General features: G+C 49.0%; 2 protein-coding genes across 4 annotated transcripts; both read right to left on the bottom strand.

Annotated features, from left to right (window-relative positions):
- Nucleotides 1-96: 96 nt before the first annotated feature.
- Nucleotides 97-27,684, bottom strand: HOGA1 (4-hydroxy-2-oxoglutarate aldolase 1). 3 transcript variants are annotated; one of them, XR_014825552.1, is made up of 7 exons: nucleotides 27,114-27,357; nucleotides 15,011-15,139; nucleotides 14,687-14,814; nucleotides 13,491-13,625; nucleotides 13,079-13,252; nucleotides 11,380-11,513; nucleotides 97-1,033 (listed from the first exon to the last, which is right to left on the bottom strand). XR_014825552.1 is itself a non-coding variant. In NM_001190169.1 (7 exon segments), coding segments are annotated over 7 exon segments (984 nt in total). In that variant the 5' UTR covers nucleotides 27,325-27,684; the 3' UTR covers nucleotides 97-883.
- C14H10orf62 (chromosome 14 C10orf62 homolog) lies at nucleotides 20,702-23,426 on the bottom strand. Its single transcript, XM_084995008.1, has one exon. It carries the CDS (start codon nucleotides 21,743-21,745, stop codon nucleotides 21,044-21,046), a length of 702 nt encoding a protein of 233 aa, XP_084851134.1. The 5' UTR covers nucleotides 21,746-23,426; the 3' UTR covers nucleotides 20,702-21,043.
- Nucleotides 27,685-27,924: the final 240 nt, after the last annotated feature.

Genomic DNA, 27,924 nt, shown 5'->3' with positions numbered 1-27,924 from the left:
GACCTTGGGAGCTAAATTGGCTTTAGGAAGGTTCTGGACATCTGGGCAGGAAACCTGCATAGCAGTGGGGTGTCCATCCATACATAGCCACACTAGTTTAACCTATTAAGCTTTATTGCAATAACAAATTGTTCTCAACAATAGAAGCAGAGTGTGTATAGACAAGGGGATGGTCCTGTCTCAGGCCAAGTCCCTTTTCCTAATGTTTCAGACTCGGGGTGGCTAGAACCGTTTTCTAGAATATAGCATTTATCCACCAGGTGTCATTATTTACCAGTTCTAGCAAGCCATGGGGCTGTCTCACTGGTGCACTTGACCGTGGGGATCAAGGCTAGAGACGATGTGAGATGAAGCACACAGATTTAGGAAAGGGCTAGAATGCAGCTCGGGGGTCTATTGAAGGACCAGTGACCCCTTTCTGATCAGGTTTCCCAAACGAGTGCAAGGAGTCAGAACTTGGGTTCCTAGGAGTTGCCTGGGTTTCCCGCTGTGTTGTACTGGACTTGGGTTTGTACCCCCAAGTCTAAGCAGTCTTCCTTTCGGTAAAACATGGCTTATTGGTGCCCAACTGCCCCCTTGTCCGTCCCCTCTGGCTGCTGGTTCACATGTCTCAGGGGAGAGGAAGGAACAGTAGGGAGACAAGTCACTTTGCTCCTTCCCAGGCTGAAGGTCTCCAGAGACCCCGATTTCAGGATACAAATGCCAGAGGTTGTTGGGCTGGGAGAGCAGGAGATGAGCGTGATGGCAGTGCCAGGAGAGAGGCTACCTGGAGGACTGAAGCGAGAAAGGGAGCCTCGAACCCTCGCCACCCATGTTCCTCTTCAGGCTGCCAGTGCAAGGCAGGTGCTGAGATGGGAGCAGGTTGGCCGTCCCCTCCTGGTCCTCAGAGCCAGCCGTTGCTGGTGAAATCCAACCGCAGCACCTCCTCCTGGGCTGGGTTCAGCTCCTGCAAGGGGGCGCGGCAGGGGCCTCCGTAGTAGCCAAACCAGTCCATGGTTTTCTTCAGCCCCGGGATCCCGAAGCGCCAGGTCACCTGCGAAGCAGGGCCTGTTAGAAGAGACTGGGGAGGGAGTCCCCTGCCCACACACGTCCAGGACCCAGATGTGTCATTTTCAGAAAGTCAGGGTTCCCACCCTCCTCCTCCTGTAAAGTAACTCTGCTGAATCTATGCGGCTTAGATTGAGCAGATTGGGAATCCAGAAGGCAGGTGGGCAGTAAAGAACACAATGCCAGAACCTAGGCTAGAGGACAGAAGGCGCCTCCTTTGGTTTGGGGAGAGAATCCACGCCATCAGGGAGGAGAGTGGCAGTGCATCCTCAGCTGGGATGGGAGAGGCAGCGCTGTGGGTCTGGGCAGTAGAGCATCCCTGGTCTGGGTCCCATCACTGGTCTGCAGCCCAGGTCCCTGAACCTGACCCAGGGCACAGAGGGCCTGGGAAGTCAGGCACAGCCCACCTTCTCTCACCCCAGCAGCAACGTCGCCCCCATCCCCCCATCCCCCCATCCCCCCATCCCTCCTCCCTGACCCCAATCCAAATGCTGCCACAGGGAAAACAAGGAGTCAGTGTCCAAAGAAGTTACACTGTGTAACCTTGTATCATTAACTTCTCTCTGAGCAAGTTCATTTGCCTAAAAAAATGCAGGGGCCAGACCACAGGATCTCTAACGTCTTTTCCATTGTAATGGGAGACTTAGAGCTATTGTCATACTTTAAAATCATGCGTGGAGAAAATAAAGCATCAAATTTGGAGTTCCCGTAGTGGCTCAGCAGTAACGAACCCGACTAGTATCCATGAGGATGTGGGCTCATTCCCTGGCCCCCACTCCATGGGGTAAGGATCTGGCATTGCCATGAGCTGTGGTGTAGGTTGCAGACACTGCTCAGATCTGGTGTTGCTGTGGCTGCGGTGTAGGCTGGCAGCTACAGCTCTGATTGGACCCCTAGCTTGGGAACTTGCATAGGCTGTGGGTGTGGGCCTAAAAGTCCAAACAAATAAATAAACAACCCCCCCCAAAAAAAACCCATCAGATTTCTTTTCTTTGAGCATTGCAACTAGTTGTTTCATGCTGATGGGAAGTTTTAGGTTAATCTTTGACTACCTAAAAACTAGGAAAGTAATTATTATGTAATAAAATTTTCTTCTGAGGGAAGGTAAAACCTTCGAAATATGGGCTTCATGAGGGGTAAAAATAATAAAAAGAGGTTGTTTGGGGTAAAAAGGTTGAGAAGCATCAATGAAGGATTAATACCTACTCAGCCGTAGAGGCCAGTAGGCTTCAGGAAGCCTCCTCCTAGGCCCTGCTCCAGCCATGATGTTCCAACAAACTGGGCTTTTCACCCAAAACCTGAGTAGGGTGGGAGAGACAATGGAAACAAGAAATAGCTAGAGGAATGCTTTCTCCCACCAGAGGTGTCTGAAGAGCTCTGCCTTGGCCCTCTATAGACCCTGAGAAACGGTGGAATGCTTTGGAGGTAAGAACCATGGAAAGTCCTAAATATAGTCGGGGCAGGAGGCCGGCTGGGCAGGAGGGTAGAAGAAGCACATTGCGTTCGAGCAGGGCAGGGCAACAAGGTGACATCAAGCTGCTCTTGGGGTGGTTGAGCCTACAGCGCAGGCAGCAGACAGGTGTCCAAGGCATTCCTGAGTGTGTGCCCAGAGCTGGCACAGGACCAGGCACAGAGGGAAGGGTAAGAGAGGATGGCATGCCGAGGGCTAGGATGGCAGCATCCTCTCTTCCCAAGGGGCAGCCCGAGCTGCTTCGTCTGTAAAAATTAGGAGATCCCATATCACAAGAATTGGATGAGAAAAATAGCACTGTTAGCCCAGACGCCAAGAGGCCTGGAAGCTCCTCTTCCTGTTCTGGGGGCAGGTAGGTTCTGGGACCTTCTTGCAGGCAGCTGGGAGTGGGAGAGTGGAGGTCCTAACGCAGTGGCATGTCCAGAATGTGTAGCACAGCCTGGGCCTTTGGGTGGGTGGGGGCCTCAGTGGAAAGACCCTCATTTCTCCAATTCTTATGCCCTATTTTTAGAGCGTCCTATCCCAGGAGAGCCTTCACACCCAGGGAGACTCACGCTTGCCTCCTCAGCTGTCCTTTCTCTACATCCGAGTTAATCTGTCTCTTGGAGGGAAAGATACAAACTGTGGGGAAGTCTGGAGTCTGCCCACCGCTTTAGGGAACAAAACATTGCCTGGCTCTGTTGGGACTGTCGTCTCAGAGGCAAAACTTGAGGGGCCACCAAAAAACACTGTCACAAGACAAATATTTAATGCAATATTTTTTAAAAAGTAAAAAATCAATGCAAAAAAAAAATCCTTAATGCAAAAAATGCCAAAGTTTTTTTTTTCTTTTTTCTTTTTAGGGCCCCACCTGTGGCATATGGAAGTTCCCAAGCTAGGGATCAAATCAGAGCCACAGCTGCCAGCCTATGTCACAGCCGTAGCAACACCAGATCCTTAACCCACTGAGCAGGGCCAGGGATTGAACCCACATCCTCATGGATACCAGTTGGGTTCGTTACCACTGAGGCACAATGGGAACTCCCACTTGTTCATTGATTTATCTTCAAAGGTTGTTTTTTTTTTTTGCCATTTTTGTTTTGTTTTTGTGTTTTTTTGGAAAAGTTTTAAATAAAGGCAGGATCCAACAGAGCCATGCCCTGTCATAATGTAGCCTGAGGCAGACTAATCATGTGTGTCCCTATGTACACAAAAGTGGATTTGGGCAAAAAAATTGTTTTGATGTGTTTGCTTCCATTCAAGCCAGGGGAGTAAAATTCTTTTTTTTTTTTTTTTTTTTTTTTGCTTTTTAGGGCCTCACTCGCAGAATATGGAGGTTCCCAGGCTAGGGGTCAAATTGGAACTGTAGCCGCCAGCCTACGCCACAGACACAGCAACGTCAGATCCAAGCCATATCTCCACAGCTCACAGCAACACTGGATCCTTAACCCACTGAGCAAGGCCAGTGATCAAACCCGAAACCTCATGGTTCCTAGTCGGATTCACTTCCACTGAGCCACAGTGGGAACTCCTAAAATTCTAATCAGTTATGTTTTTGGTATAGATACAAATATCTCTTTTTGGCCATGCCCACAGCACGAGAATCGTCTCAGGCCAGGGATCGAACCTGTGCCACAGCAGTAAACCAGAGCCACCATGGCAACAATGCTGGATCCTTAACCTACTGAACCACCAGGAAACTCCTAGATAAAATATTTTAAATGAAAAAAATGCTGTGAATTTTAAAGCACCTACTTTTAAATGTTTCAATTTTTTTCTCCAACTACTTTAATGTTTTAGGAGAGAAAACTCACCATTTAGAAAACTATTTAGAGCTTCCAATTCCAGGAAGATGGAATAGGGATACAATTCTCTATTCCTCCCAAAAGGTAGAACTAAAACCCCCAGGACATTATGTAAAAACAAACATAAGACTGTGAAAGGCAGAGAGAAGAGAGACAAACCAGGGGCCTCAGGACCCAAGGAACAGCACAGTGCTAAGCTCCGTGGCCCGGACTTGGAGCTGAAGGAGCAAGTAACCCTGAAATGCCAACAAGCACAGACAAGAAAAGCCCCACAAGGAGTTCCTGTCGTGGCTCAGCGGTAACAAACCCAACTAGTAACCATGAGGTTTCAGGTTCAATCCCTGTCCTTGCTCAGTGGGTTAAGGATCTGACCTTGCCCTGAGTTGTAGTATAGGTCGAAGATGCAGGCTCGGATCCCACATCCGAGCTGGCACCTGTAGCTCCGATTGACCCATAGCCTGGGAACCTCCATATGCTAGAAAAAAAGAAAGAAAAAAATAAAAACCCCCCACCACATCCTGTTCTCTCTGGCCAAGGACTGGGAAGGGGCAGCTGAGCAAGATGGAGAATTTCTAGTTAATAATCAATAATCGGTCTACTCCAGCCAAATCCCACAATAAAAACCTGTGGCCCCACCCACACCCTGGCCAGCAAAGGCTGAACTGGGGGCCAGAATTTCTACCCCATACTCAGCGGTAAAGAGTACCCTGTGCCCACGAGGGATGGTCTCAGAAGAGGCCTAATGAAGAGAGTCAGAACTCTGACTGCTGCTCTGCACTAAGGAGACCATCCCCACTAGACACAGGAGGGATGTCCGTGAGGCCACATGGGGAGCAGTAAGGAGGTACTGCTCCCCCTTCCAGCTGGGGAGGGATCAGTAGAGGCCTAGAAGGGAGCTCTTATTTCTTTCAACTCCCCCAAAAGAAATCTCCAGGCCCAGATGGTTTCACTGGAGAATTCTCCAAAATGTCTGTTTGTTTTTCTCTCTTTTGTCTTTTTAGGGCTGCACCAGTGGCATATGGAGGATCCCGGGCTAGGGGTCCAACAGAGCTGTAGCCACCGGCCTACACCACAGCTCATGACAATGCCGGATCCTTAACCTACTGAGAGAGGCCAGGGATCGAACCCGCATCCTCATGGATGCTAGTCGAGTTTGTTAACCACTGAGCCAGCACGGGAACTCCCTCAAAAATGTTTAAAGACGATTTAACACTAATCCTCACAGTCTCTTCCAGAAAACAGAGGAGGAGGAAACACTTCCCAATCAATTAACAAAGCAATTTTTACCATGTTACCAAAATCAGACAAAATCAGGGAAGAAAGAAAAAGAAAGACTGTACACCAATATCTCTTATGAATATAGACAGAAAAACTCTTAGCAAAATATTAGCAAAGGGAATTCAGCAATATATAAAGAGTTATACATCATGCGTAAGTGGGGTTTATTCCGGGTTTACAAGTCTGGTTCAATATTTGAAGATTATTAACATAACCTGCCATGTTAACAGACTAAAGAGGAAAAAAAAAATCACAAGATTGTATTAATTAGTGCAGAAAAAAAATTCAGAAAAATTCAACACCCATTCATGATTTAAAAACTCACTGAAAACCGGAAAAGAGGGGGAACTGCCTCAACTCACCCAAGAGTATCTACAGAAACCTTATAGCTAACACTGTACCTAATGGTGAAAGGCTAAATGCTTTTCCTTAAGATCAGAAACAAGGCAAGTATGTCCATTCTCACTACTCTTAATCAACATAGTGCAGGAAGTTCTAGTGCAATAAGGCAAGACAAGAAATAAAAGGCATACAGATCAAAAAGGAAGAAATAAACCTTTTTCTATTTGTAGATGATATGATTGTCTACATAGAAAAATCCCAAGGAATCTGGAAAAAAAAATAAAACTGCTAGAACTAATAAGAGAGTTCAGCAAAGTCATACGATACAAGATAAATAAGCAAAAATCAGTTGTGTTCCTGTACATACTAGCAATGAACATATGAGTAGTGAAATTAAAAATACAATATTAGAGTTCCTGTTGTGGCACAGTGGAAACAAATCTGACTAGGAACCATGAGGTTGCAGGTTCAATCCCTGCCTCGCTCAGTGGGTTAAGGATCCGGCATTGCCGTGAGCTGTGGTGTAGGTCGCAGACGCGGCTCAGATCTGGCATTGCTGTGGCTGTGCTGTAAGCCGGCAGCTGTGGCTCTGATTGGACCCCTAGCCTGGGAACCGCCATATGCCATGAGTGCGGCCCTAAAAATCAACAAAAAAAAAAAAAAAAAAAAAAAAAAAAAAAGGAAAAGAAAAAAATACAATATCATTTATAATAACTCAAAAAATATGAGCCACTTGGGTATAAATCTCTCAAAACTGGTACAGGATTTGTTGGCCAAATACTACAAAATGCTGATGAAATAAATCAAACAAGGCCTATGTAAATGGAGATACACCATATTCAAGGACTGGAAGACAACATAGTAAAAATGCCAATTGCCCCCAAATTGGTATACAGGTTTAGCAAAATCCCAGCAAAGGTATTTGTAGATATAGATAGACAGTAGTTTTCTAACATTTATATGGAAAGACAAAGGAATTAGTTTCGTTAAAACAATTTTGAAAAAAAAAAAAAAAAAGAACAAAGCAGGAGGCATCAGTCTACCTGATTTTAAGACTTATTACACACCTACAGCAATCAAGTCTGTGTGACATTACAGAGGGATAGATCAATGGGGAGAAGAGAGAATCCAGAAATAGACCCACACAAATACACCCAACTGATTTTTGACAAAGCTGCAAAAGTAATTCAATAAAGGAAAGACCATCTTTTCAACAAATGGTGCTGGAGCAAATGGATATCTATAGGTCAAAAAAGAAAAGAAAAAAAAAATGAACCTTGATCTAAGTCTCATACGTTTCATAAAAATTAACGCTAAAGGGATCACAGGCTTCTAAAATATAAAACTTTAAAGAAAAAAGTTTTTAAAAGTTCAAAATCCAGCACTAGGCAAAGGGTTCTTAGACTTGGATCAAAAGCATAAACACAAAAGATAATGTTGATTAACTGCACTTCCTCAAAATTAAAAAATTTTTTATTATCCTTTCAAAAGATTTGTTCAAAGAATAAGACAAGCTACAGACTGGGAGAAAATACTTTCAAACCACATATCTGACAAAGGACTAGCATCTAGAAGATATAATGAATTTCCAAAAGGCAACAGTTTAAAAATAATTAATTAAAAAAATGGGCAAGAGACATAAACAGACATTTTATCTAAGAAGATATACAGATGACAAATAAATATGATGAGATTTTCGTTAGCACTAGCCATCAAAAAATGTAAATTAAAACCACAATGAGGACTTCCCGTGTGGCTCACAACACAAGCATTGCTTCTACAGTGGCTGTGGCTCGACCCCTGGCTTGGGAACTTCCATATCCCGAAGGAGGAAAAAAAACGAAAGAAAGAAAGAGGAGTTCCCATCGTGGCTCAGTGGTTAACAAGCCAGACTAATATCGATGAGGAAGTGGGTTCGATCCCTGGCCTTGCTCAGTGGGTTAAGGATCTGGCGTTGCCATGAGCTGTGGTGTAGGTCGCAGATGTGGCTCGGATCTGGCGTTGCTGTGGCTGTGGCATAAGCCGGCAACTACAGCTCCGATTCAACCCCTAGCCTGGGAACCTCCATATGCCAAGGGTGTGGCCCTAAAAAGACAAACAAAGAAAGCAGAAGAAAAAAAAAAAAAAACCACAATGAGATGTCATGACATGTCTATCAGAATGGTTAAAAAAAAGTCACAACATCAAATGCTGGTAACGATGCAGAGAGACTGGATCACTCATACATTGACACTGACGTAAATACAAAATGGGGGGGAAGCAGGCGAGTGGCGGTGATGGTGGTGGTGGTGGGCACAGATTAAAGGAAGAATGAAGAGTAATTCTTGAAGATAACTGGGCAATTTTTCTTTAGGTTTTGTTTTTAATTGTAGACGTTTAAGTGGAGTCAGAGGCACTTTTTACTGGTGTGAGGAGTTACACAAGCCTTCTTTTTCCACACCGACCAAGCGATCATTTTTAGAGAAGATAACTAGCCCCCCTTTTTGATGTCCTTGGTGCAAAAATTAAATTTGAGTGCATTATTTAGACACAAGTAATTTCACGTGTTGTGTTTCAAATCAAAACAAACCATAGGGTTGAAGCTGGACCTCTTGAATTGAGAGAATTGGTAACTTTATTTTAATATACATACCTGAAGAATGAACAAAAAAGGCTTTCTCAGAGATACGGCTCTTAAAATTATTGTCTTTTTCATTAGATATAAAATAAGAAATTGTATAGCACTTGCAGTGAAATTATACTAGAGTATAAGCAGAACCAAAACAAAGTTGAGTAGCTTAAGGAGATCTCTCTGGAAATTTTAATTTGCTGTGAGAGTAAGTTACCATAAGTATTGGAATACATTGCTTTTCTCTCTTCAAATAAGCAACTAAATAATGCACATCTCAGACTTATTTAGCACAGTAGTTTTTAGCAATGGAAAACCTGCAGACTAATTTTTCCTTGGTTCGGGGCTCAAATAAAAAACTGAATACTATCATATAATCCAGCAATCCCACTCCTGGGCATATATCCAGACAAAACTTTCATTGAAAAAGATATATACACCACTCTGTTCATTGCAGCACTATTCACAATTGCCAAGACATGGAAACAACCTAAATGTCCATCGACAGATGAATGGATTAAGAAGATGTGATACATATACACAATGGAATACTACTCCGTCATAAAAAAGAACGAAATAATGCCCTTTGCAGCATATGGATGGAACTAGAGAGTCTCATATTAAGTCAAGTAAGTCAGAAATAGAAAGAAAAATACCATATGATATCACAAACCATATGATATGTGGAATCTAATATATGGCACAAATGAACCTATCTGCAGAAAAGAAACAGACTCATGGACATGGGGGACAGACTTGTGGTTGCCAAGGGGGAGGGGGAGGGAGTGGGATGGACTGGGAGTTTGGGGTGAGTAGATACAAACTACTGCATTTGGAGTGGATAAGCAATGAGATCCTGCTGTAGAGCACAGGAAACTATATCCAATCACTTGTGATGGAAATTGATGCACCATAATGTGAGAAAAGAAACATAACTGGGTCACTTTGCTGTACAGCAGAAACTGACAGAACATTGTAGGTCAACTATAATTTAAAATTTTTTTAAAAATACAGGAGTTCCCGTCATGGCTCAGTGGAAGTGAATCTGATTAGCATCCATGAGGACACAGCTTTGATCTCTGGCCTTGCTCAGTGGATTAAGGATCCAGTGTTGCTGTGAGCTGTGGTGTAGGTTGCAGATGCTGCTTGGATCTGGTGTTGCTGTGGCTGTGGTGTAGGCTAGTGGCTACAGCTCCAATTTGACCCTAGCCTGGGAACCTCCATAAGCCTTGAGTGAGGCCGTAAAAAGACCAAAAAAAAAAAAAAAAAAAAAATGGTACACTTAACCTGGAAAACAGTTGGTCAGTTTCTTAAAACACCAAACATGCAAACAAAATTGTGGTGTTTTTTGTTTGTTTGTTTGTCTTTTTGCCATTTCTTGGGCCACCCCCACAGCACATGGAGGTTCCCAGACTAGGGGTTGAATCAGAGCTGTAGCCGCCGGCCTACGCCAGAGCCACAGCAACGCGGGATCCGAGCTGCGTCTGCGACCTACACCATAGCTCACGGCAATGCCAGATCCTTAACCCACTGAGCAAGGCCAGGGATCGCACCCGCAACCTCATGGTTCCTAGTCGGATTCGTTAACCACTGAGCCACGACAGGAACTCCCAAAATTGTGTATTTATCTCAGAAAAAAATGAAAAGTTCTGGTCACACAAAAACCTGTTCATGAATGTTCATAGCAGCTTTTGATATCCCTAAACTGGAAACAACCAATTCTCCTTCAAGAGGTGATTGGTTGAACAAGTCGTTTATGGCCACATCATGAATTACTATTCAGCAATAAAAAGGAACAGACTATTATTGCTACACGTGCCTGAACGAATTGCCAGAAAATTATGCTGAGTGAAAAAAGCCAATCTCAAAAGGTTATAGACTCTATAATTCCATTTATAGAACAGTCAAACTGATAAAATGATAAAAATGATGAGCATATTTGTGGTTGCTGGGGGTTAAGGAGGTAGGAGAAGGAGGTGAGTAGGTATGGCTATAAAAGAATAACAGAGGGATACATATGGTGGCAGAAATATTCTGTACTTGACTTTATCAGTGTCAAAATCCTGGTTATGAAATTGTGCCGTCGTTCTGTAAGGTGTTGCTGTTAGGTGAACCACGTAATGAATACGTGGGATCTCCTTGTATTGTTTCTTACCATTGTACGTGAACCTATAATTATCTCAAAATAAAAAATTTGACTGAAAATATACAAAAAAAACATGTCTCTCTAGGAACACGCATTTTTCCTTTAGCTTCTGGTGCCAGTACGGCTCTGCACAGCGTCACCTGTCCCTGGCAGGCGTTCCATCTTGCCTTTTCTCCTTGACTCGCCCAACACAGAATGAAGGTACATGGTCTGACTGCAGAATGGATTATTTGAAGACAGGACTCTCCTGGGAAAACCGGGCTCTGAATACCCCTAGCCTTCCAACTCCTCTATTATTTTCAATCACTGTTTTTCAAGATCTGGACCCTTGAAAAGTTGCTCTCAAGGCCCAGGGTTCCCTTCCTCTAGGCAGTGCCTCTCTAAGTAAAGTTCCAGGATTCCTTATGTCACATTCACCCAGGATGCTTGTTTCAATGCCTATTCCTGGCATTCCTAAAGGAGTAGAATTTTAACCAGCTCCCTAAATGAATTCTAATGCACATTTAAGTTTGAGACCCAATGGGGCTCCGCTTTGAAGTCAAGATTTGCTGGGGAGGCACAAAGCAGTCCCATACTGGAGTGTTCTCGAAAAGGACTTTCTGAAAGAAAAGAGACTAAGTGGGGACCTCTGTGCCAGTCCTGGCTCCTGCTCCAATGAGGACACAGACCACCCTCACTCTGGGGCCATTGGCTGGGAGCTCACCGCGGTGTTTGGCTCAATGAGGCGGTGTTGCAGCTTCTGGGCATCTTCCCATTGCCCTGTGAGGCAGAGTCGCTCCAGCTGGCACACCTGAGCCCCTAGGACATTGGCCAGGGCGCACACGCCCCCCACAGCTCCTGCCACAGAGTAAAATGCAGAATATCAGCCAGAGCCTCTTCCTGCAGAGAATCCCAAATCCTGGTCCCCGGCACATCTTTGTTCTGGGGAGACAGGCTGTGGATTTCTACACCCTGGTTAGCCACATCTAACGCATGCTCTGCGCGTTCACAGAGTACAGATTTCCACAGAGGATATTTCCAGCATCTTCAACATAGAATCTCCCAGGCTGGGGGCAGGGAGCAGAGCCTAACTCAAGGACAGTTCCTCCTCTGCACCCCTTTCCCCTCAGAGTAAAGTCTCACCTGCCAGCTGACATCCCCACGCTCCTCCAATAGCCCCCTGACTCATCAGTCCTGGAAGCGGGTGGAAAAGACAGGAAGCCTTTGCTCTACTGAAATTTTATTCCCCCCAGAGAATTCAGCCTGGGACACGGTGGGGAGGGAAAGGGAGGGGAACATGCTCCAGACACAGGAGACCGGGCACTTCCTCCCTTTGGCTGCATGAACTTGGACAAATCTTGGGCTGTCTCTCGTCCTCTTTGTTTTCATCTGGGCAATGAAAACGGGCTGGCTGTGATCTCCAAAGGTCCTGCCACTTCTGCCAAGCCTGTGAGTGTGATTCCAAGGCTAGGTAGAAGTGATCCTGAGCAAAGTGGCCTCCAGACTGGAGAGAGAACAGGCAATCTGGAGTGAGCTAATATAGCTGCCATTTACTGAAAACCTACTATGTGCCAAGTCCTACGGCAGACACAGGGCCGATGTTCTTGAGTCCTCCCAAGACCTCCATGCATAGCAGAGAGGAAACTCGGGCCCAGAGCAGTGGGATAACTTGCCCAGTGATATTCAGTGAATAAATGGCAGAGCTCAGATTCCAGCTCAGATCCCCAGATCCAGAGCCGTGCTATTTCCATCTACCACACTCTCAGGAATGTAGCATAAGTGGGTCCCCTCTTCTCCCCCCTTTCGAGACTGGGACATAGCCGAGGGGAATTATCCAGGACCTACACCACCAGCCAAAGTCTGCAGAGACCAGAGAGAAGAGGAACCAGCATGGCCCCTGCTGAAACAGTCACTCAAATCTTCACTCACTGGGGCTTCAGCTGAGGGGAGGGAAGCATCTACTCCAACCTGAACTCAAGGACTTTGACCCCAAGGTCAAGAGCAGTTGGTTTAATGGTGACATTCCTAGGTTCCTGGACTGGAACAGAATCTGATCAGGCAGCTGAAGATCCCCCGCCCTACCCTGCACGCCTGACAACTCGCTCTGGCCTGGGCCCAGGGTCGGAGGAAAACACACTCTCGGACTCGTGGGAAGGGCCCCACGGTCTCTGCCCTCAGAGAATGATTTGCAAGGTGAGATTAGAGGACCTAAATTTGTCACCTAAGCAGGGAGCCTGGGACTTAGAGCAAACTACAGACATCCCCACCACAGGCCAGGGATTGTACACAGACACCCTCTTCCGCCCAATAAGGTCACTTACGAGCACCCACTATTCAGATAAGCGAGAAGCGGGCCTGGCCTCTGAGGCTTCGGAGCAGGCAGGCTGGCAAAGGCCCTCTGCAGACCCAGCCCCAGCCCTCACCGTCTCTCCCAGCAGAACCCAGCTGTCTGGGTTTATCTTGATCTCTCATCACAGTTGGAGAGCAGCAGGAAGCCTACCCACAGCATAGCTGGCCAGCAGGAAGCCCGCCGATCCAGCCAGCACCTGGAAATCCTGCCTCCTGGTTTTGTGAACAATCAGCCCAATCCTGGTCACCTGCAACAGCAAAGCTGGTGTCAGAGCTGGGCCACCAGCCTGGATGGGGCTGGGCAAGTGTGGGAGAAGACGTGCCCAGGTCCCAGAGAAATGCCCCAAAGTTCAGACGAACCCCAGAGAGCCCACAGGGCAGAGGGAACCCACACAGGGGCCCAGGACTGAAGTGGGTCCCAGAACTGCTCTGAAGTTGGCAGAAAAAGAGGAGGGGGTGCCCCAGCTGAGAGCTGTTGCCACTCACGTCACCACCGCTGTCCTTGATGCCCACGATATTCGGGTGCTGGGAAAGCGTGACCACCGCATCCACGGGCAGGTCCAGCCCCGTGTTGGCTGGGACACTGTACAGCACCACAGGTATTGGAGACAGGTCAGCAACCTGAGGGGAGCAGAGAAGAGGGGGGAAGGCAGCTGCCCCGGGCCTGGGTCTCTGCAGGGGACCTCTCCCAGGGCTCCCTCCTGGACTAGAAGTCACAGAGCTTGGCACCTGATCGCAACCACTAAACTGGGTGATAGTTAGAGTGTGCCAGATGCAGTTCTAAGTCCTTTGTGATTTTTGGTTTTTGTTTTTATAACTGCACCTGCTGCATATGGAAGTTCCTGAGCTAGGGGTTGAATCAGAGCTGTTGCTGCTAACTTACGCCACAGCCACAGCAACGCCAGATCCTAGCCTTAACTGTGAACTACACCACAGTTCACAGCAACACTGGATCCTTAACCCACTAAGTGAGGCCAGGGATTGAACCTGTAACCTCATGGATACCAATCAAGATCATAATCCACTGAGGCACAGTGGGAACTCCTATGCAGGGTTCTTAACACACTGAGCCACAACAGAAACTCCCAAGTCCTTTATGGTTTTTTGGGGGTTTTTTTTGTTTTGTTTTGTTTTTTTATTGCCTTTTCTAGGGCTGCTCTCAGGGCATATGGAGGTTCCCAGGCTAGGGATCCAATCTGAGCTGTTGCTGCCAGTATATGCCACAGCCACAGCAATGCAGGATCCAAGCCGCGTCTGCAACCTACACCACAGCTCACGGCAACGCCAGATCCTTAACCTGCTGAGTGAGGCCAGGATTCGAACCTGCAACCTCATGGTTCCTAGTCAGATTCGTTCACCACTGCCATGACAGGAACTCCTAAGTCCTCTATGTTCTGATCGAACTCCATCCTCACACCTCCCTAGGAGGATGATTCCATCATTCCTCCCATCTGAGAGGGGAGGAAACAGCAACAGCCTGGTTAGATCAGTCGCCCACTGTCTCACAGTTGGTTCACAGTGGCGTCCCTCCCCTTTCCCAAAGCTGCCATTCATGGGAAGTAGGCTCACCACTCTGCTCCCAGCTTCTCTCCCCTCCCCTCTTCTCCCCAGGCAGAACTGCTATCTCACCCAGCCTCCTCTTGGTCCCAAGCCTTAAAGCCAAGCCCACCCCTCACTCCCACCTTGGTGTAGTGGTGAATGAGGGCAGCGCTGCTCATGCGGCCACGATAGTAGCAAGGGGTCACCACCATCACGGCATCAGCCCCGACCTGGGCCATGCTCACCGTCATCTCCACTGTGGCTTGAGTGGCTGCAGGAAGAAAGAGGGAGTCTTCCCTTCAGGCCTTGGAGGCTGAGAGCAGGAGGAAGAAGGGGTGGCTAGGTCTCTGGGGCAAGCAAGGAGTGCACAAGAGATAGAGTAAGACTGGACTGAAGCCAGCCCCAGGGCTGAGGACCCTGCCCCCCACACCCAGCCACGCCCGGGGCCCCGAGCATCATGGCCTCACACTCGCAGCCGGAGCCGGCTAGCAGGAGCTTGTCCTTAGGCATGGCCTGGCGCACTCGGCTCACCACCTCCAGGCGCTCGCTGCTGGTCAGGAAGGGGAACTCGCCGTTGGAACCCTGGACCACGAAACCTGTGAGAGAGGCCCCATCACAGCCAGCAACACCTTCTCATCCGCTTATGAAAAACTGGATATTGGACTTACACTCACCCATGTTCCTCCCTCCCCAACAACGTGGCACTTCACACATTTCCTTTCCATCTTTGTCCTGATGCAGGCGGAGTGTTTTACCCAGTTGCGGTGAGAGTGTTCACACCATTTTTTCTTTTTTTTTTTTTTCTTTTTAAGGCTGCACCCACTGGATATGGAGGTTCCCAGCCTAGGGGTCCAGTCAGAGCTACAGCTGCTGGCCTGCGCCACAGTCACATCAACATGGGATCTGAGCTGCCTCTGCAACCTACATACACCACAGCTCACGGCAATGCCAGATCCTTAACCCACTGAGCGAGGCCAGGGATCGAACCTGCAACCTCATGGTTCCTAGTTGGATTGTTTGAATGAGATGTTTGTTTGAATGAGATGTTTTAGCCATACCAAAAAGAATGGATAATAATATAATGCACATCGGTATACACAGCACCCGTGACAACACTCCCCTGGTCACCTTCCTTGTCCTTATCGCTGTTCTGTCTCAAGTGTTTATTGTTCCCATATCTTCATACCCTCAAAACATGTATCTGGACCCATAAAGAAGATAGAATATCTTTCTTGTCACTTAAAACTATAGAAATGGAATCAGATAACCTTCTGCCATTTTTGCTCACCATTGTTTCGAGCATTGTCCATAACAGTACAGGTAGTTCTGATTCATTCATTTTCTCTGCTATACAATATTCTCTTGGGAGGTTAGACCACAATTTACTTTTCATTCTCCATTTGATGACATTTAGAATAGTTATTTTTGCTGTTACAAATAATGCTGAAAACACATGCTTAGGAATCTCTCTACAGTTGGAGTTCCTGCTGTGGCACAACGGGATTAGAAGTGTCTTGGGAGCACTGAGACACAGGTTCGATCCCTGGCCTGGCACAGTGGGTTAAGAATTTGGCATTGCTGCAGCTGTGGCTTAGATCACAACTGCAGCTTGGACCTGATCCTTGGCCCAGGAACTCCATGTACCATGGGGCAGCCAAAAAAGAAAAAAAATTTTCTCTACAATTTAGATACTTCAGTGTGTAATTGCTGAGTCACGTGTAAATGCACCTTTAGGAGCCAAACTGCTCCTTTTTTTTTTTTTTTTTTCCGGCCATGCCTGTGACAGTGGAAGTTCCTGGGCCAGGGATAGAGCCTGAGCCACAGCAGTGACAATGCCAAATCCTTTAATGCTAGGCCACCAGGGAACTCCACCAAGCTTCTAATTATCCATAGTCCATCAGCACATAGAAGACACCATTAGTGTTCATTGATGCCAATACTGGGTAGTGTCAGAACTAATTTTTGCCAATTTTCCAGGTGAAAAATGACGATATCTCATTATTTTCTTTTGCATTTTCTTGTTTTATCCACCATTTGAGCAGTTTCTAACATTACCAGTTAAAGGCATCAGCCCTTGTATGTCCGTGAGGGACCAGGAGAACTGACACTCTTCAGCTAAATCTGAAGGGAATGTTAAACCATTTTCCTCTCAGCTTTTTTCATTTAACCTTCTCTTTCCTCTTCCTTCTCCTCTCCATTCCATTCCCAAAATTTTTTTTTCTTAAATACAACATAAAATACACGGAGATTATTAATATCTAGAAGACCGTTCAGGAGAAATGAAAGAAAAGAAAGCTAGGGCAATATTAGTAAACAAAATCCCTGCCATCCAGTTGTGACAAATGAGCCAGAAATATGAGTTGGAGCTTCCCGACAGTCAAAGCTAAAAGGGAAACATGGTCAGCTGAGAGATATGCAGAAATCAAGATAAATCAAAGCAGCTGCGCTGGAGAAACACAGAGTTTCCTGGCACTGGGACCAAGAGAGATTGTTCCTGTGAGTCATCCTTAGGGGACATAGTGTGATGGAGAGTCAACTTTTTACCACAAGCCCTTTTATTTATTTATTTATTTTTTTGTCTTTTTGCCTTTTCTAGGGCCACTCCCGCAGAATATGGAGGTTCCCAGGCTAGGGGTCTAATCGGAGCTGTAGCCACCGACCTGCGCCACAGCCACAGCAACGCCGGATCCTTAACCCACTGAGCAAGGCCAGGGGTCGAACCCGCAACCTCATGGTTCCTAGTTGGATTCGTTAACCACTGAGCCACGACGGGAACTCCCACAAGCCCTTCTGCATGCTGTTCACTGCACCCTTAGATTCTGTGGAGAGAGTTGCCGGAAGAGTTCACTGGATACTTAGCGTTTTCCCCCAGTTTTTTGCCTTGATAACATTATGGGGACCATCTTGAGGCAAACACTTTTGGCTTCTGTTGGATCGCCTTCTCAGGATCAATTCCTCCATGTCAGGCCAGGAGCTCATGGTAGGAGCCTCCGCTGTTTCACTACATAAGGTCTCGTATTCTCCCAGTAGGTCATCCCATTCACAGAGTTGCCAATCCCAAGGTCCAGCTACGACTGGACCAGCATCCTCTGGCTAAGGATTTAGAGATCAAGCTTCTGCTACCTCCTCCCCAGCCCTTCCTGCCAGCCCCTCAAAGGGGGTTTCTTGCTTTAGGCGTTATTTCTAGCCACAGTCACTCACTCTCAAAGTCCCTTTCATTCTGGTGGTCAGTTCCAGAAGCGTCAGGGCCCACAAGTGAACTTGACCTAAATGGCAGGACATCTGGGTCTCTTGCTCTGGAGGTGAAGTAGGCTCCTGGGCTGCACGTCTTCGTGGCCTCTCCTCGTTTCATTTAAGGGAGCATCCGACCCAGGCCTGGCTCCCAATAAGGAAGAAATGCCAGGCTGGGGGAGAAGCGTGACAGAGTCAGGTAAGTACTGGACTTGAGTCCCTCTGACTATTGGGCAATCGTGTCATGTTTCTCAGATGCCCTTTCCTTTCCCATGGGATGACAAGAAAACCCTACTTTATAGGGCTGTCTTAAAGGCTCAAATGAGAAAATGTGCAGGAAAGAAAGCCCTTGGAAGTCTGTGACCTGATACTGCCAAGAGCCCCCTCCTTCTCCTTGACTAGATGTCCACTGTCAGGCCCAAAGTGCCACCCCTGATGTAGAGGCGGGGCTAAAGGAGAGGAAAAGGCCAGGGTCCTGGATAGGTCTGGTGTGAGGAAAGTGAGTGGTGGGGAAGCGGGGAGCAGTGAGCCAAGTGGTCAGATACAAGGACTCTGAAGTCAGAGCAGCCTGGGTTTAATACCCAATGTAGCCCCTCACCAGCTATGAGCTCTGGGACAAATGGCTTAACCAAACCTCAGCTTCCTCAACTGAAAAGTGAGGGGAACATTAGTGCCCTTCTCAAAGGCGGGTGATGTTTAAACGAGATCCTATTCGTAAAGTGCTTAGAAGAGCTATTACCTGGCGCTCAGTGTTAGCTGCGATCATCATGGAGTCAGAGCATGGACTCAAGCCTTCAATCAGGAAGGTGGCAGCTTTCTATTTGAAGGGGGGAGGATGGCTCGTGTGAGGAGGGAGGTTGCCCAGGGACCTCTCAGGCCCCCTCCAGCTCTAAGAGGAAAGAAGCTCATTTTGGAAGCTTCCTTCTTTTGCCCCCATGGTTATTCTGGCTGCTCTGGGGAACCAGCGTGGCCTGGTAAGGGGAGTGGGTGGGGGCTGGAGATGCACAATGTGGTGACTTATTGTGGCCCAAAGGAATTACAGTCTCTTTTATATAAGGAGTATCCCCCAGTCACTGTTTGGCCTTGGCCTGTCATCATTGCTGCTTCCTCCAAGAAGTCCTCCTGGGATCAAGCCTCCATTGGACAGCTCTCCTCTGAACTTTTATTCCCTATTCCTTGTCCTTTCCTGCTGCCTCTTCAAAAATATGCAGAGATGCTCAGATCCCTTGAATTTCCCACCCACACCTGTGGGAGTAGGCAACATTTCTCGAACTGGTCCCTGCTGTCAAATGAGGAAATCGGACACAACAGACTTCTTGGCTTGAGGATTTGGAGTCACTTTTTGGGCTTTTCCTCTTCCCCTTTGCCTGTCTCCAAATGTTGCCCTCCAGGCAAACTGACTGTCAAGTTCCCTCAGACACACTGCCACCTTCCCGCCTCTAGAACTTTGTTCCCGCTGTCCCCTCTGCCTGGAATACCTCCCTAGCTGCAGCCTCTCAATCCCCTCCCCCTTGTGCTCCACAGCATTTTGTTCTTGCCCAGCACTTGTCCTACATTGTCTAGAAGCATCAAGGTCAAGGATGGTATCCCCCTCGTTTTGGCCCCCATTGACGCCTACGACACTACCTGTTGACAATTTTTTTTTTTTTTGGTCTTTTTGCCATTTCTTGGGCCGCCCCCATGGCATATGGAGGTTCCCAGGCTAGGGGTCTAATCGGAGCTGTAGCTGCCAGCCTACGCCAAAGCCACAGCAACGCGGGATCTGAGCCGAGTCTGCAACCTACACCGCAGCTCATGGCAACGTCAGATCCTTAACCCACTGAGCAAGACCAGGGATTGAACCCGCAACCTCATGGTTCCTAGTCGGATTCGTTAACCACTGAGCCACAATGGGAACTCCTATCGACAATTTTTTTGTATAAGAGAAAATTGTCCCAAACCTGGTCTAGGGCAGAACGTTTTTGCATAATGTAATTCATAACTTCCCCCAGAATGAAATCAAAACTCCTGATGAAATGCTTAAGCAATCTCCTAAAGAGCTTTAATGGAATTAAGCCTTGATCTGGGAAACCCGCCACCTTTCCTGCAGACTCTCGGACAAGAGTCTAGTGGCTGTTAACTTCCCTTCTTTGTGTCTAGTGTAGTATCTAGCTGCATCATAACACAACACAGAGCAATCATATACTAAAAACTCCCTGAAAGGGGGTAGGGGAGCTACTGGTTGTACTAATACTACTACTATTTTTTTTTCTTTTTGGGGGGCCACATCTGTGGCATATGGAAGTTCCCAGGCTAGGGGTTGAATCGGAGCTGAAGCTGCGGGTCCACACAGCCAAAGAGCCACGCAGGATCCGAACTGCATCCGCAACCTACACCACAGCTCACGGCAATGTCAGATCCTCAACCTACTGAGCAAGGCCAGGGATTGAACCTGCATCCTCGTGGATACTCATTGGGTTGGTAACTTGCTGAACCACATCAGAAACTCCACTAACACTATTATTTAGCTGAGCTGCAGCAGTGACAGCCCAGCCATAGTAACACAAAAACGAGGGAGCATGCAACACAGTCACTCTATAGGTGGATAGTGGGGAGGCACGAACACGGGTGCCAGGGGGGCAGGAAAACAGCACAGCGTGAGAAGGGGTATACAGGGTGAGGGTGGTACCAAGAGAACAGCGGGCCCACCTCCCACCCCTGTTTACTTCCTTGCCTCTGAAATCCTGTCTCTCCTCCCAGCTCCCGGCTGCTGCTTCTCTTTCTCTGGCAACAGCAGGGCAGTGGGTGTTGAGCCCCCTGGAGACTCCCCAGAACCTGAGACCCAGGAATCAATTTTACGGAGCCCACCCAGAGGCCGTGGCAGGAGGAACCCTCTCCCCACTGGCCTGCCCGCACCTGAGGCTGGCCCCAGAGCCCCAGACTCTAAGTGAGGGTGTTCAAGGCTTTATTGGCTCAGGTCCAGGCGTTTGGCATCAGGTGCTCTTGGCTGCTCCTGGTATCGGCCTCTTTCATTGCCTCTCAGTGGGTCTTCAGGGGCCTGTGCGTCTGCTTGGCTTCCACCCAGCTCTTCCTTCATCAGGGGACATCAGTGGCAGCCTTTGCTCAAGGAGTCAAAAGGGCCCAGGACTCCTGTGGGGGCCTGACGAAGAGGGGCTTTGGGCGGCAGCATCTTAGTCTGGGCCACCTAGGCTGCCCCATCGGAGAGAAAACAGGCCTGTGTGTGCCAGCCTTGTTGGGGGAAGGGGCATGTCCATCCGTGGTTAGGTGGTCTAATGGCTGCGGTTGGGCAGGCTGTGGCTCTGGTGGCTCGGGTGGCTTGGATGACCCTGGTGGCCCTGGTGACTATGGAAGGTGTGCGTGTGGTTGGCGCCAGCTATGGTGGCTTCCCGCTGGGTGAAGAAATTGCCTTTCAGCTTTAACTGCACCTCCTCGAGCGCTTTCAGCTCTTCCTGGTTGATATCCTTGGACTCCAGGTGGCCTGAGTTCTGGCACGCCATGACACGCTGCAGCATGGAGTTGGCCAGCTGCTGTCCCTTGGCGTCAATGTCCTTGGTACAGGCAGCCACGGCGGCCCACGTGGCCTCCTCCGTGGCCGAGGATTTTTCAGACTCCTTGGGAGTTTCTTTGGTCACCAAGGTCCCAGACATCCTCTGCTTGCTGGTGAAGGACTCCCGGTGAAGAGCCGCGCCGTCTTCTCCCTGCCTGGTGGTGAAGGTCTCCCCGGGGATTGTCGTGCTGGCCTCTCCGATGCCACCGTCAGGCTGGGGAGCCCCCGTGATGCCGCAGTTGCCCCCGGCCGTGCTGCTGGTCCCGGCTGTTCCTCCGGCGGGCAGCTTCTCTTCGGAAAGACGGCTAAAGTGCGATTTGATCCAGTTCTCGTTCTTTTCTTCGTGGCTTTCTGGTGGCTCTTGCTCATCTTGTGCACCCTCAGAAGCTGCCTTCCTTCTCCTCTTCCTCTGCATCCACAGCATGAGGCCTCCACCTCCCAGGAAGAGGGCGGTTCCCAGCACCACCCTGCATGATGGTTGCTGGATGAGCTCCAAGAAAGTCTCCAGGACCCCACGCCAGGCAGGCAGAGCTAAGAGCACACTGGAAGTGGGGGAGCCCAGATGGTATGGCTCATGCTTGAAAAGACAGGCTCCCCGAGGGTATCTGCCAGGCAGGCCCCCTGCTGTGCCCTCCCTAGGAGGCCCCTCCCACCTCAGCAATGAACCCCATTGTGAGGAAGGTGGTTGGGAGGGCGGGGGGGCGGGAGAGAGGCCATGGCATCCCTTATGTCTGGTCTGACAGGCATGGCCTGAGGCCTGGGACCTTTCTCCCACCCTGACAGCTGTCCCTGAGGCCGGGGGAAGGGCACCTTCCCCAATTCTGAGTCCCTTCTGCCTTCTGCTTGTCACCTATTCTGCAGCTCAGACCTTCTTATCTTCCAGTCGTTGGTTTCTCTTCCTCTCAATCTGGTGGTCTCCAAGGGGCAGAGGCTGCTGGGTCAGGCTGGCCATGGCCAAAGGTCCCACTTGGCTGGGCTGGCATCCATTCCTGGCTGCCTAAGTCTAGTGTCTTTCTCTACTGCCAGCTTTGTGCATTCCTTCCCCACTTGTGGCCTCCAGCCCCCTTACACATCAGGGTCGAGAAGAAAAAGGGGTCCAGGAAGGAGCACATTCTGGAATAACATGAGGTCACAATTGGGGGAAGACAAGCAGTGGGCTGAGAAGATTAGACAGGACAGGAAGCTTCACCCAGCCCTAGATCCCTGGGCTGTTCCAGGATAGGGATCCACCACCTCTTGCCTTAGTGTCATACCTGCAAACCTAGAATCTGCCCACACCCTCGACTCTCCTGTAAGTGGGCACAGTTCAGGTTAAAAGCTGCTGGGACAGGTGGCCAGGCTCTCTAGATGTACAGACAACTGAGAGTCTGGCCTCCAATCCCAAGTTATACTCAGGGCCTCTCAGGGTAGAAAGAACCCTGGTCCACTCCCAGAGGCATATACAACTTTTTTTTTTTTTCTTTTTAGGGCCACACCTGTGGCATGTGGAAATTCCTAGGCTAAGGGTTGAAACAGAGCTGCAGCTGCCAGACTACCCCACAGCCACAGCAATGCAGGATCCGAGGCTCATCTGCGACCTACACCACAGCTCGTGGCAACGCCAGATCCTTAACCCACTGAGTGAGGCCAGGGATCGAACCCGCAACCCCATGGTTCCTGGTCGGATTCGTTTCTGCTGCACCACAACAGGCACTCCATATACCACATTTTTTAATGCCAAAATAGGACTATTAAAATTGTGATATTTTAAAATACTGTATTTAACAAGGTAGTGGCTTTAATATACACAAAATATTATACCTTAGTCCAAGAAACCATGGTTTATCCTTCATAATAAGGGAATAACAGAAGCTTAAAGTTTTGGGCAGGAGTTCCCGTCGTGGCTCAGTGGTTAACGAATCTGACTAGGAACCATGAGGTCAAGGGTTCCATCCCTGGCCTTGCTCAGTGGGTTAAGGATCCGGCGTTGCCATGAGCTGTGGTGTAGGTTGCAGACGCGGCTCGGATCCCGCGTTTCTGTGGCTCTGGGGTAGGCCAGTGGCTACAGCTCCGATTAGACCCCTAGCCTGGGAATCTCCATACGCCATGGTAGCGGCCCAAGAAATGGCAAAAAGACAAAAAAAAAAAGTTTTGGGGAAATGTCAGCTCTCCGGGCTTGCTAGAGTAGCTCTGGGGTCATCCACTCACCTCATTTGGAAATAACAATTCAAAGTTCACCTTTGAGGTTGTTTGTGGGTATGAGTTCAGGGACAAAGGACCTTCTGCAAAAACTCCTCCCTCTGGTCTCTGGTTATAAGTTTTTATTTTATTTTATTTTATTTTATTTTATCTTATTTTTTATTATTATTATTATTTTTTGCTATTTCTTGGGCCGCTGCCATGGCATATGGAGGTTCCCAGGCTAGGGGTCTAATCGGAGCTGTAGCCACCGGCCTACACCAGAGCCACAGCAACTCAGGATCCAAGCCGCATCTGCAACCTACACCACAGCTCACGGCAACGCCAGATCCTTAACCCACTGAGCAAGGGCAGGGACCGAACCCGCAACCTCATGGTTCCTAGTCGGATTCGTTAACCACTGTGCCACGACGGGAACTCTTTATTTTATTTTTTTAGCTGTGCTTGCAGCACGGAAAAGTTCCTGGGCCAGGGATCTAACCTATGCCACAGCAGCGACCCAGGCTGCTGTGGTGGCAATGCCAGATCCTTAACCTGCTTCACCATAAGAGCAATTCCATGAGTTTTATTTTAAGAGATTATGCTTTACTCAAATAATTAGTACAAATTAACAATGCCAAAACACAGATAAATAAAAAGAACTATTCAGTTGCAGGCAATGCCTTCCAGAAGATTCTCTTAAATGGTCACAGATTCATCAAGGGCAGGTTCCCATCTCTTTGGAGGACCTTTAACCCATGGCAGGAGGCCCTGGCACTGTGAAATGTGATGGGTCCCTCCTCCACCCCTGAGTGTTGGCTGCAGTAGGGGGCAAGGAACAGGCAAGGAGACAGATTTTTTTTTTTTTGTCTTTTTGTCTTTTTTTTTTGTTGTTGTTGTTGTTGTTGCTGTTGCTATTTCTTGGGCCGCTCCCGGGGCATATGGAGGTTCCCAGGCTAGGGGTTGAATCGGAGCTGTGGCCACCGGCCTATGCCACAGCCACAGCAACGCGGGATCCGAGCCGCGTCTGCAACCTACACCACAGCTCACGGCAACGCCGGATCTTTAACCCACTGAGCAAGGGCAGGGACCGAACCCGCAACCTCATGGTTCCTAGTCGGATTCGTTAACCACTGCGCCACGACGGGAACTCCAGGAGACAGATTTTAGAGCTAAAGTGGCTCACTGCTCCCTTCCCAGGCTCTCTGGCTTCATCCTGGGAGCAGTGGCAGGACCCTATGGCTCCTGTGCTGGGGCCCCAGGTTTGAGCTTCCTGGGAGGACTGTGTTGAATGCTGTGGCTCGGTTCCCATTTGAAAAAGAGGAAACCAGATTAGAAGGCTTCTGTGAATTTTCCAAGGTCGCCGTAAGGGGCAGAACCAGGATTCTTACCCAGGTCTTTTTTTTTTTTTTTTTTTTTTTTTTTTTTTTTTTTTTTTTGTCTTTTTGTCCTTTTTAGGGCTGCACCCGTGGCATATGGAGGTCCCCAGGCTAGGAGTCGAACCAGAGCTGTAGCTGCCAGCCTATACCACAGCCACAGCTACACCAGATCCGAGCCGCTCTGCAACCTACAACACAACTCAAGGCAACGCCGAGTCCTTAACCCACTGAGCGAGGCAAAGGATGGAACCCTTGACCTCATGGTTCCTAGTTGGATTCGTTTCCACTGCACCATGGCAGGAACTCCCTTACCCAGGTCTTATTAAGTCAGCAAGCTAGGCTCTCCTACACAGCCTCCTGCTCCCCTGTGTGTGTGGGTAAGAGAGAGATGTGCCAGGGCAGCTTGAATGTCAGGTGGACCAGTGGCCGCCCTGCCAAAGCCACAGCAGACTGTGCTCCCAGCCACCTCTGCCCCCTCGACCCTGCCTCAGGAGTGTGGCGAGGAGAAGGAAGGGTCCAGAAAAGAGCCTGGGGTGCAGGCAGACACTGATGCAAAGCCCACCTCCCCACACCCCCTACCCTTGAATCTGGGGCGTCCTTGAACCTGGGAGGTGAAGCTGAGTCTTCTCTTCTCTTAGAGATTCAAGGAGCTTCTCGCTTTGCTTCTAGAGTACCAGATCTCTATCCTTCCGGCTCCAGTGAGATAAGCCCCAGCAGAAACGTACTTAGAGTTTGTGTCACTGCTCTGTGTAGCTGTCCACAGAGCATTCGCTATCCCCTGGGGAAGGGTCACATCACTCCAGAACTGAGACACAAGAGGAGTCTCAGGCCAGGGATCGAACCCTTATCCTTACAGACACTGTGTCAGGTTCTTAACCAGCTGAGCCACAATGGGAATTGCTGGAATCCACACCTTCTAATGTATGGCAATCTTCACAATTTACAAGCATGTCTTCCCTTGCATTCTCTCAGATCTTTTTCCCAACCCTCCTGTGATGGCCATTTTTTCTCCCACGAGTCAGATGGGGAGACTCAAGTTTAGAGAGATTAGCTCCCAGCTATATCATGGCAGAGCTGTGGGGTTTTTGGTTTGTTGGTTGGGGTTTTATTTTTTGTCCTTTTAAGGCCACACCTGTGGCATATTGTAGTTCCCAGGCTAGGGGTCGAATCTGAGCCACATCTGCCACCTACACCACAGCTCACAGCAACGCAGGATTCTTAACCCACTGAGTGAGGCCAGGGATCAAACCTGAGTCCTCATGGATACTAGTTAGGTTTGTTACCACTGTGCCATCACGGGAACTCCAGAGCTGTGTTTTGAATCAAGGGTGTATGTTCAGCTCCATGGCACCACCTCAGTCAGAACCACTCCATTCCCATGCTGGTGCCAACCAGGGTCTATGGCTTGGAATGATCCCATCTAGGGACTCAGCAGTCAGTGCAGTGGAGTGAAACTGAGCATGGCTGTGCAGTCAACCCAAGTCCAAATCCCAGCTCAGTCATTTACTAGCTGAGTGACCTTGTGCAAATAACAGCATCACGCTGAGCGCCAGATGCCCATCTGTGAAATGGGGCTATTGGGAGCACTGCCTCGGAGCACTGCCAGGAGAGACGGATTAGAGTGGGCAGGGCAGGATGGGCAAACTTTGCCACTTTTTATTTTCATTTATTGCACCCATGGCTGTGTTTTACACTGAGCATCACAAATATGATCTGGTCCCTGACCTCAGGTGGGGGGGAATCCATGTGTAATGGGGAAAATGAGCCAGAGGATCCAGAACAGGAATTAGTTTGGCCAAGGGAGGCTTTGTCTAGAAGAGACTATGCACACAAGTCTTTGAGGGAGATGAGCCTGCTGGCTGGGCTGCCACATGTGACACCCAGGCTGCCATCACATCTGCGTAGAGTGTCTGGTTGACAAAAGCTTTCCCACCCGTTACCTAGTTTGATCCCCACAATAATGCTGGATGAAGAACTTTTTTTTTTTTTTTTTTTTAACAAACATAGCAGGTTACAGTTGGGAAAACTGAGGCAGGTGAGATTCCAGCCAAGATCACAGGCCAGCAGTTAGCTTCCCGCCTGTCTCCTGACTCCAGAGCAGGGACCTGTTCCTCTCTCATCAGAAAATGACCCGCAGAGTAGCCAACTGTCCCAGAGCAGCTTGACAGAGCCTGAGTACCCTCCTCTGGTCTCTGGCTCAGGACACCAGGGTCACTCACATCTCCCCAACTTCCACAGGGGGCGGACCCCACTTACCTCGGAAGGGAAAGGTGCCCAGTTTGTGCAGATTCTCCTCCAGTTTCCCATAGTCCACCTCGGCTGTGGCAGTGAAGGGGGTGGTCACGGGGGGGTAGATGCCTGAGATGTCCATCTTCCTCCCCTCCCCTGAGGCCCAGCTCCCCATGGTCCTGGACAAAGCCCTGCTCAGCCCCCGCCTCACAGAGGACCAGACTTTGGGGCCCAGCATCTCTGCAGGAGGCTCCAGGCCCAGCTGGTTTCTGTCCCCAAGAGATGCTGACTTCGGACTCCTTCCTACTCTGGTTAATGATCAATGGGCCTAGTTAAAAATTTGCTGCCCTCTGACTTGTTGGTCTTCAGGCAGGCTGGGGCCTGGTGTTGCCAGGGTCAGAAGCTAGGCCTATAGGCCTCAAAGAGGTCCTCCCTCCCCCTGGGGAGCAGCTGGAGAAATGCCACAATCCAGCGTCTCTCTGGCCAGACGGAGGACTGGTTCCTGGGGTCCTGACACTAAATGGTGCCTCCAGTGGGGCCCCAGGCCCTCATCCCATAATTTCCAGCCCCAAAGCCAGGAACCAGGCTGGCTTCCGCCTTGCAGATCGGAGCTTGGTGGAGCTGATTGGCTGAGTGCAGGCCCTGTGGGAGGCGTGGCAGGCCGGGTGAGAAGCTGCCTGTGATCAGCCGCCCCTGGACTGCCCTACTCCCCCTGCCAAGCTTCTCCGGGCAGGACTGCCACGTGACGAGCCTGTGCTGGCCACATACAACCCCACAGGACAGCTGTCACCAGGAGAGGGTCCCTGGACGAGTATGTTGCAAAGCTGATCCACACTGG

Source organism: Sus scrofa, chromosome 14, assembly GCF_054392235.1.
Source record: "Sus scrofa isolate SSC_HxYL_T2T_F1_AM1 chromosome 14, Sscrofa_HxYL_maternal_Yorkshire_Landrace_v2.0, whole genome shotgun sequence".
Classification (NCBI taxonomy): domain Eukaryota; kingdom Metazoa; phylum Chordata; class Mammalia; order Artiodactyla; family Suidae; genus Sus; species Sus scrofa.
The sequence above is the reverse complement of the archived record's forward strand: the minus strand, read 5'-3'. Positions and strand labels throughout refer to the sequence as shown.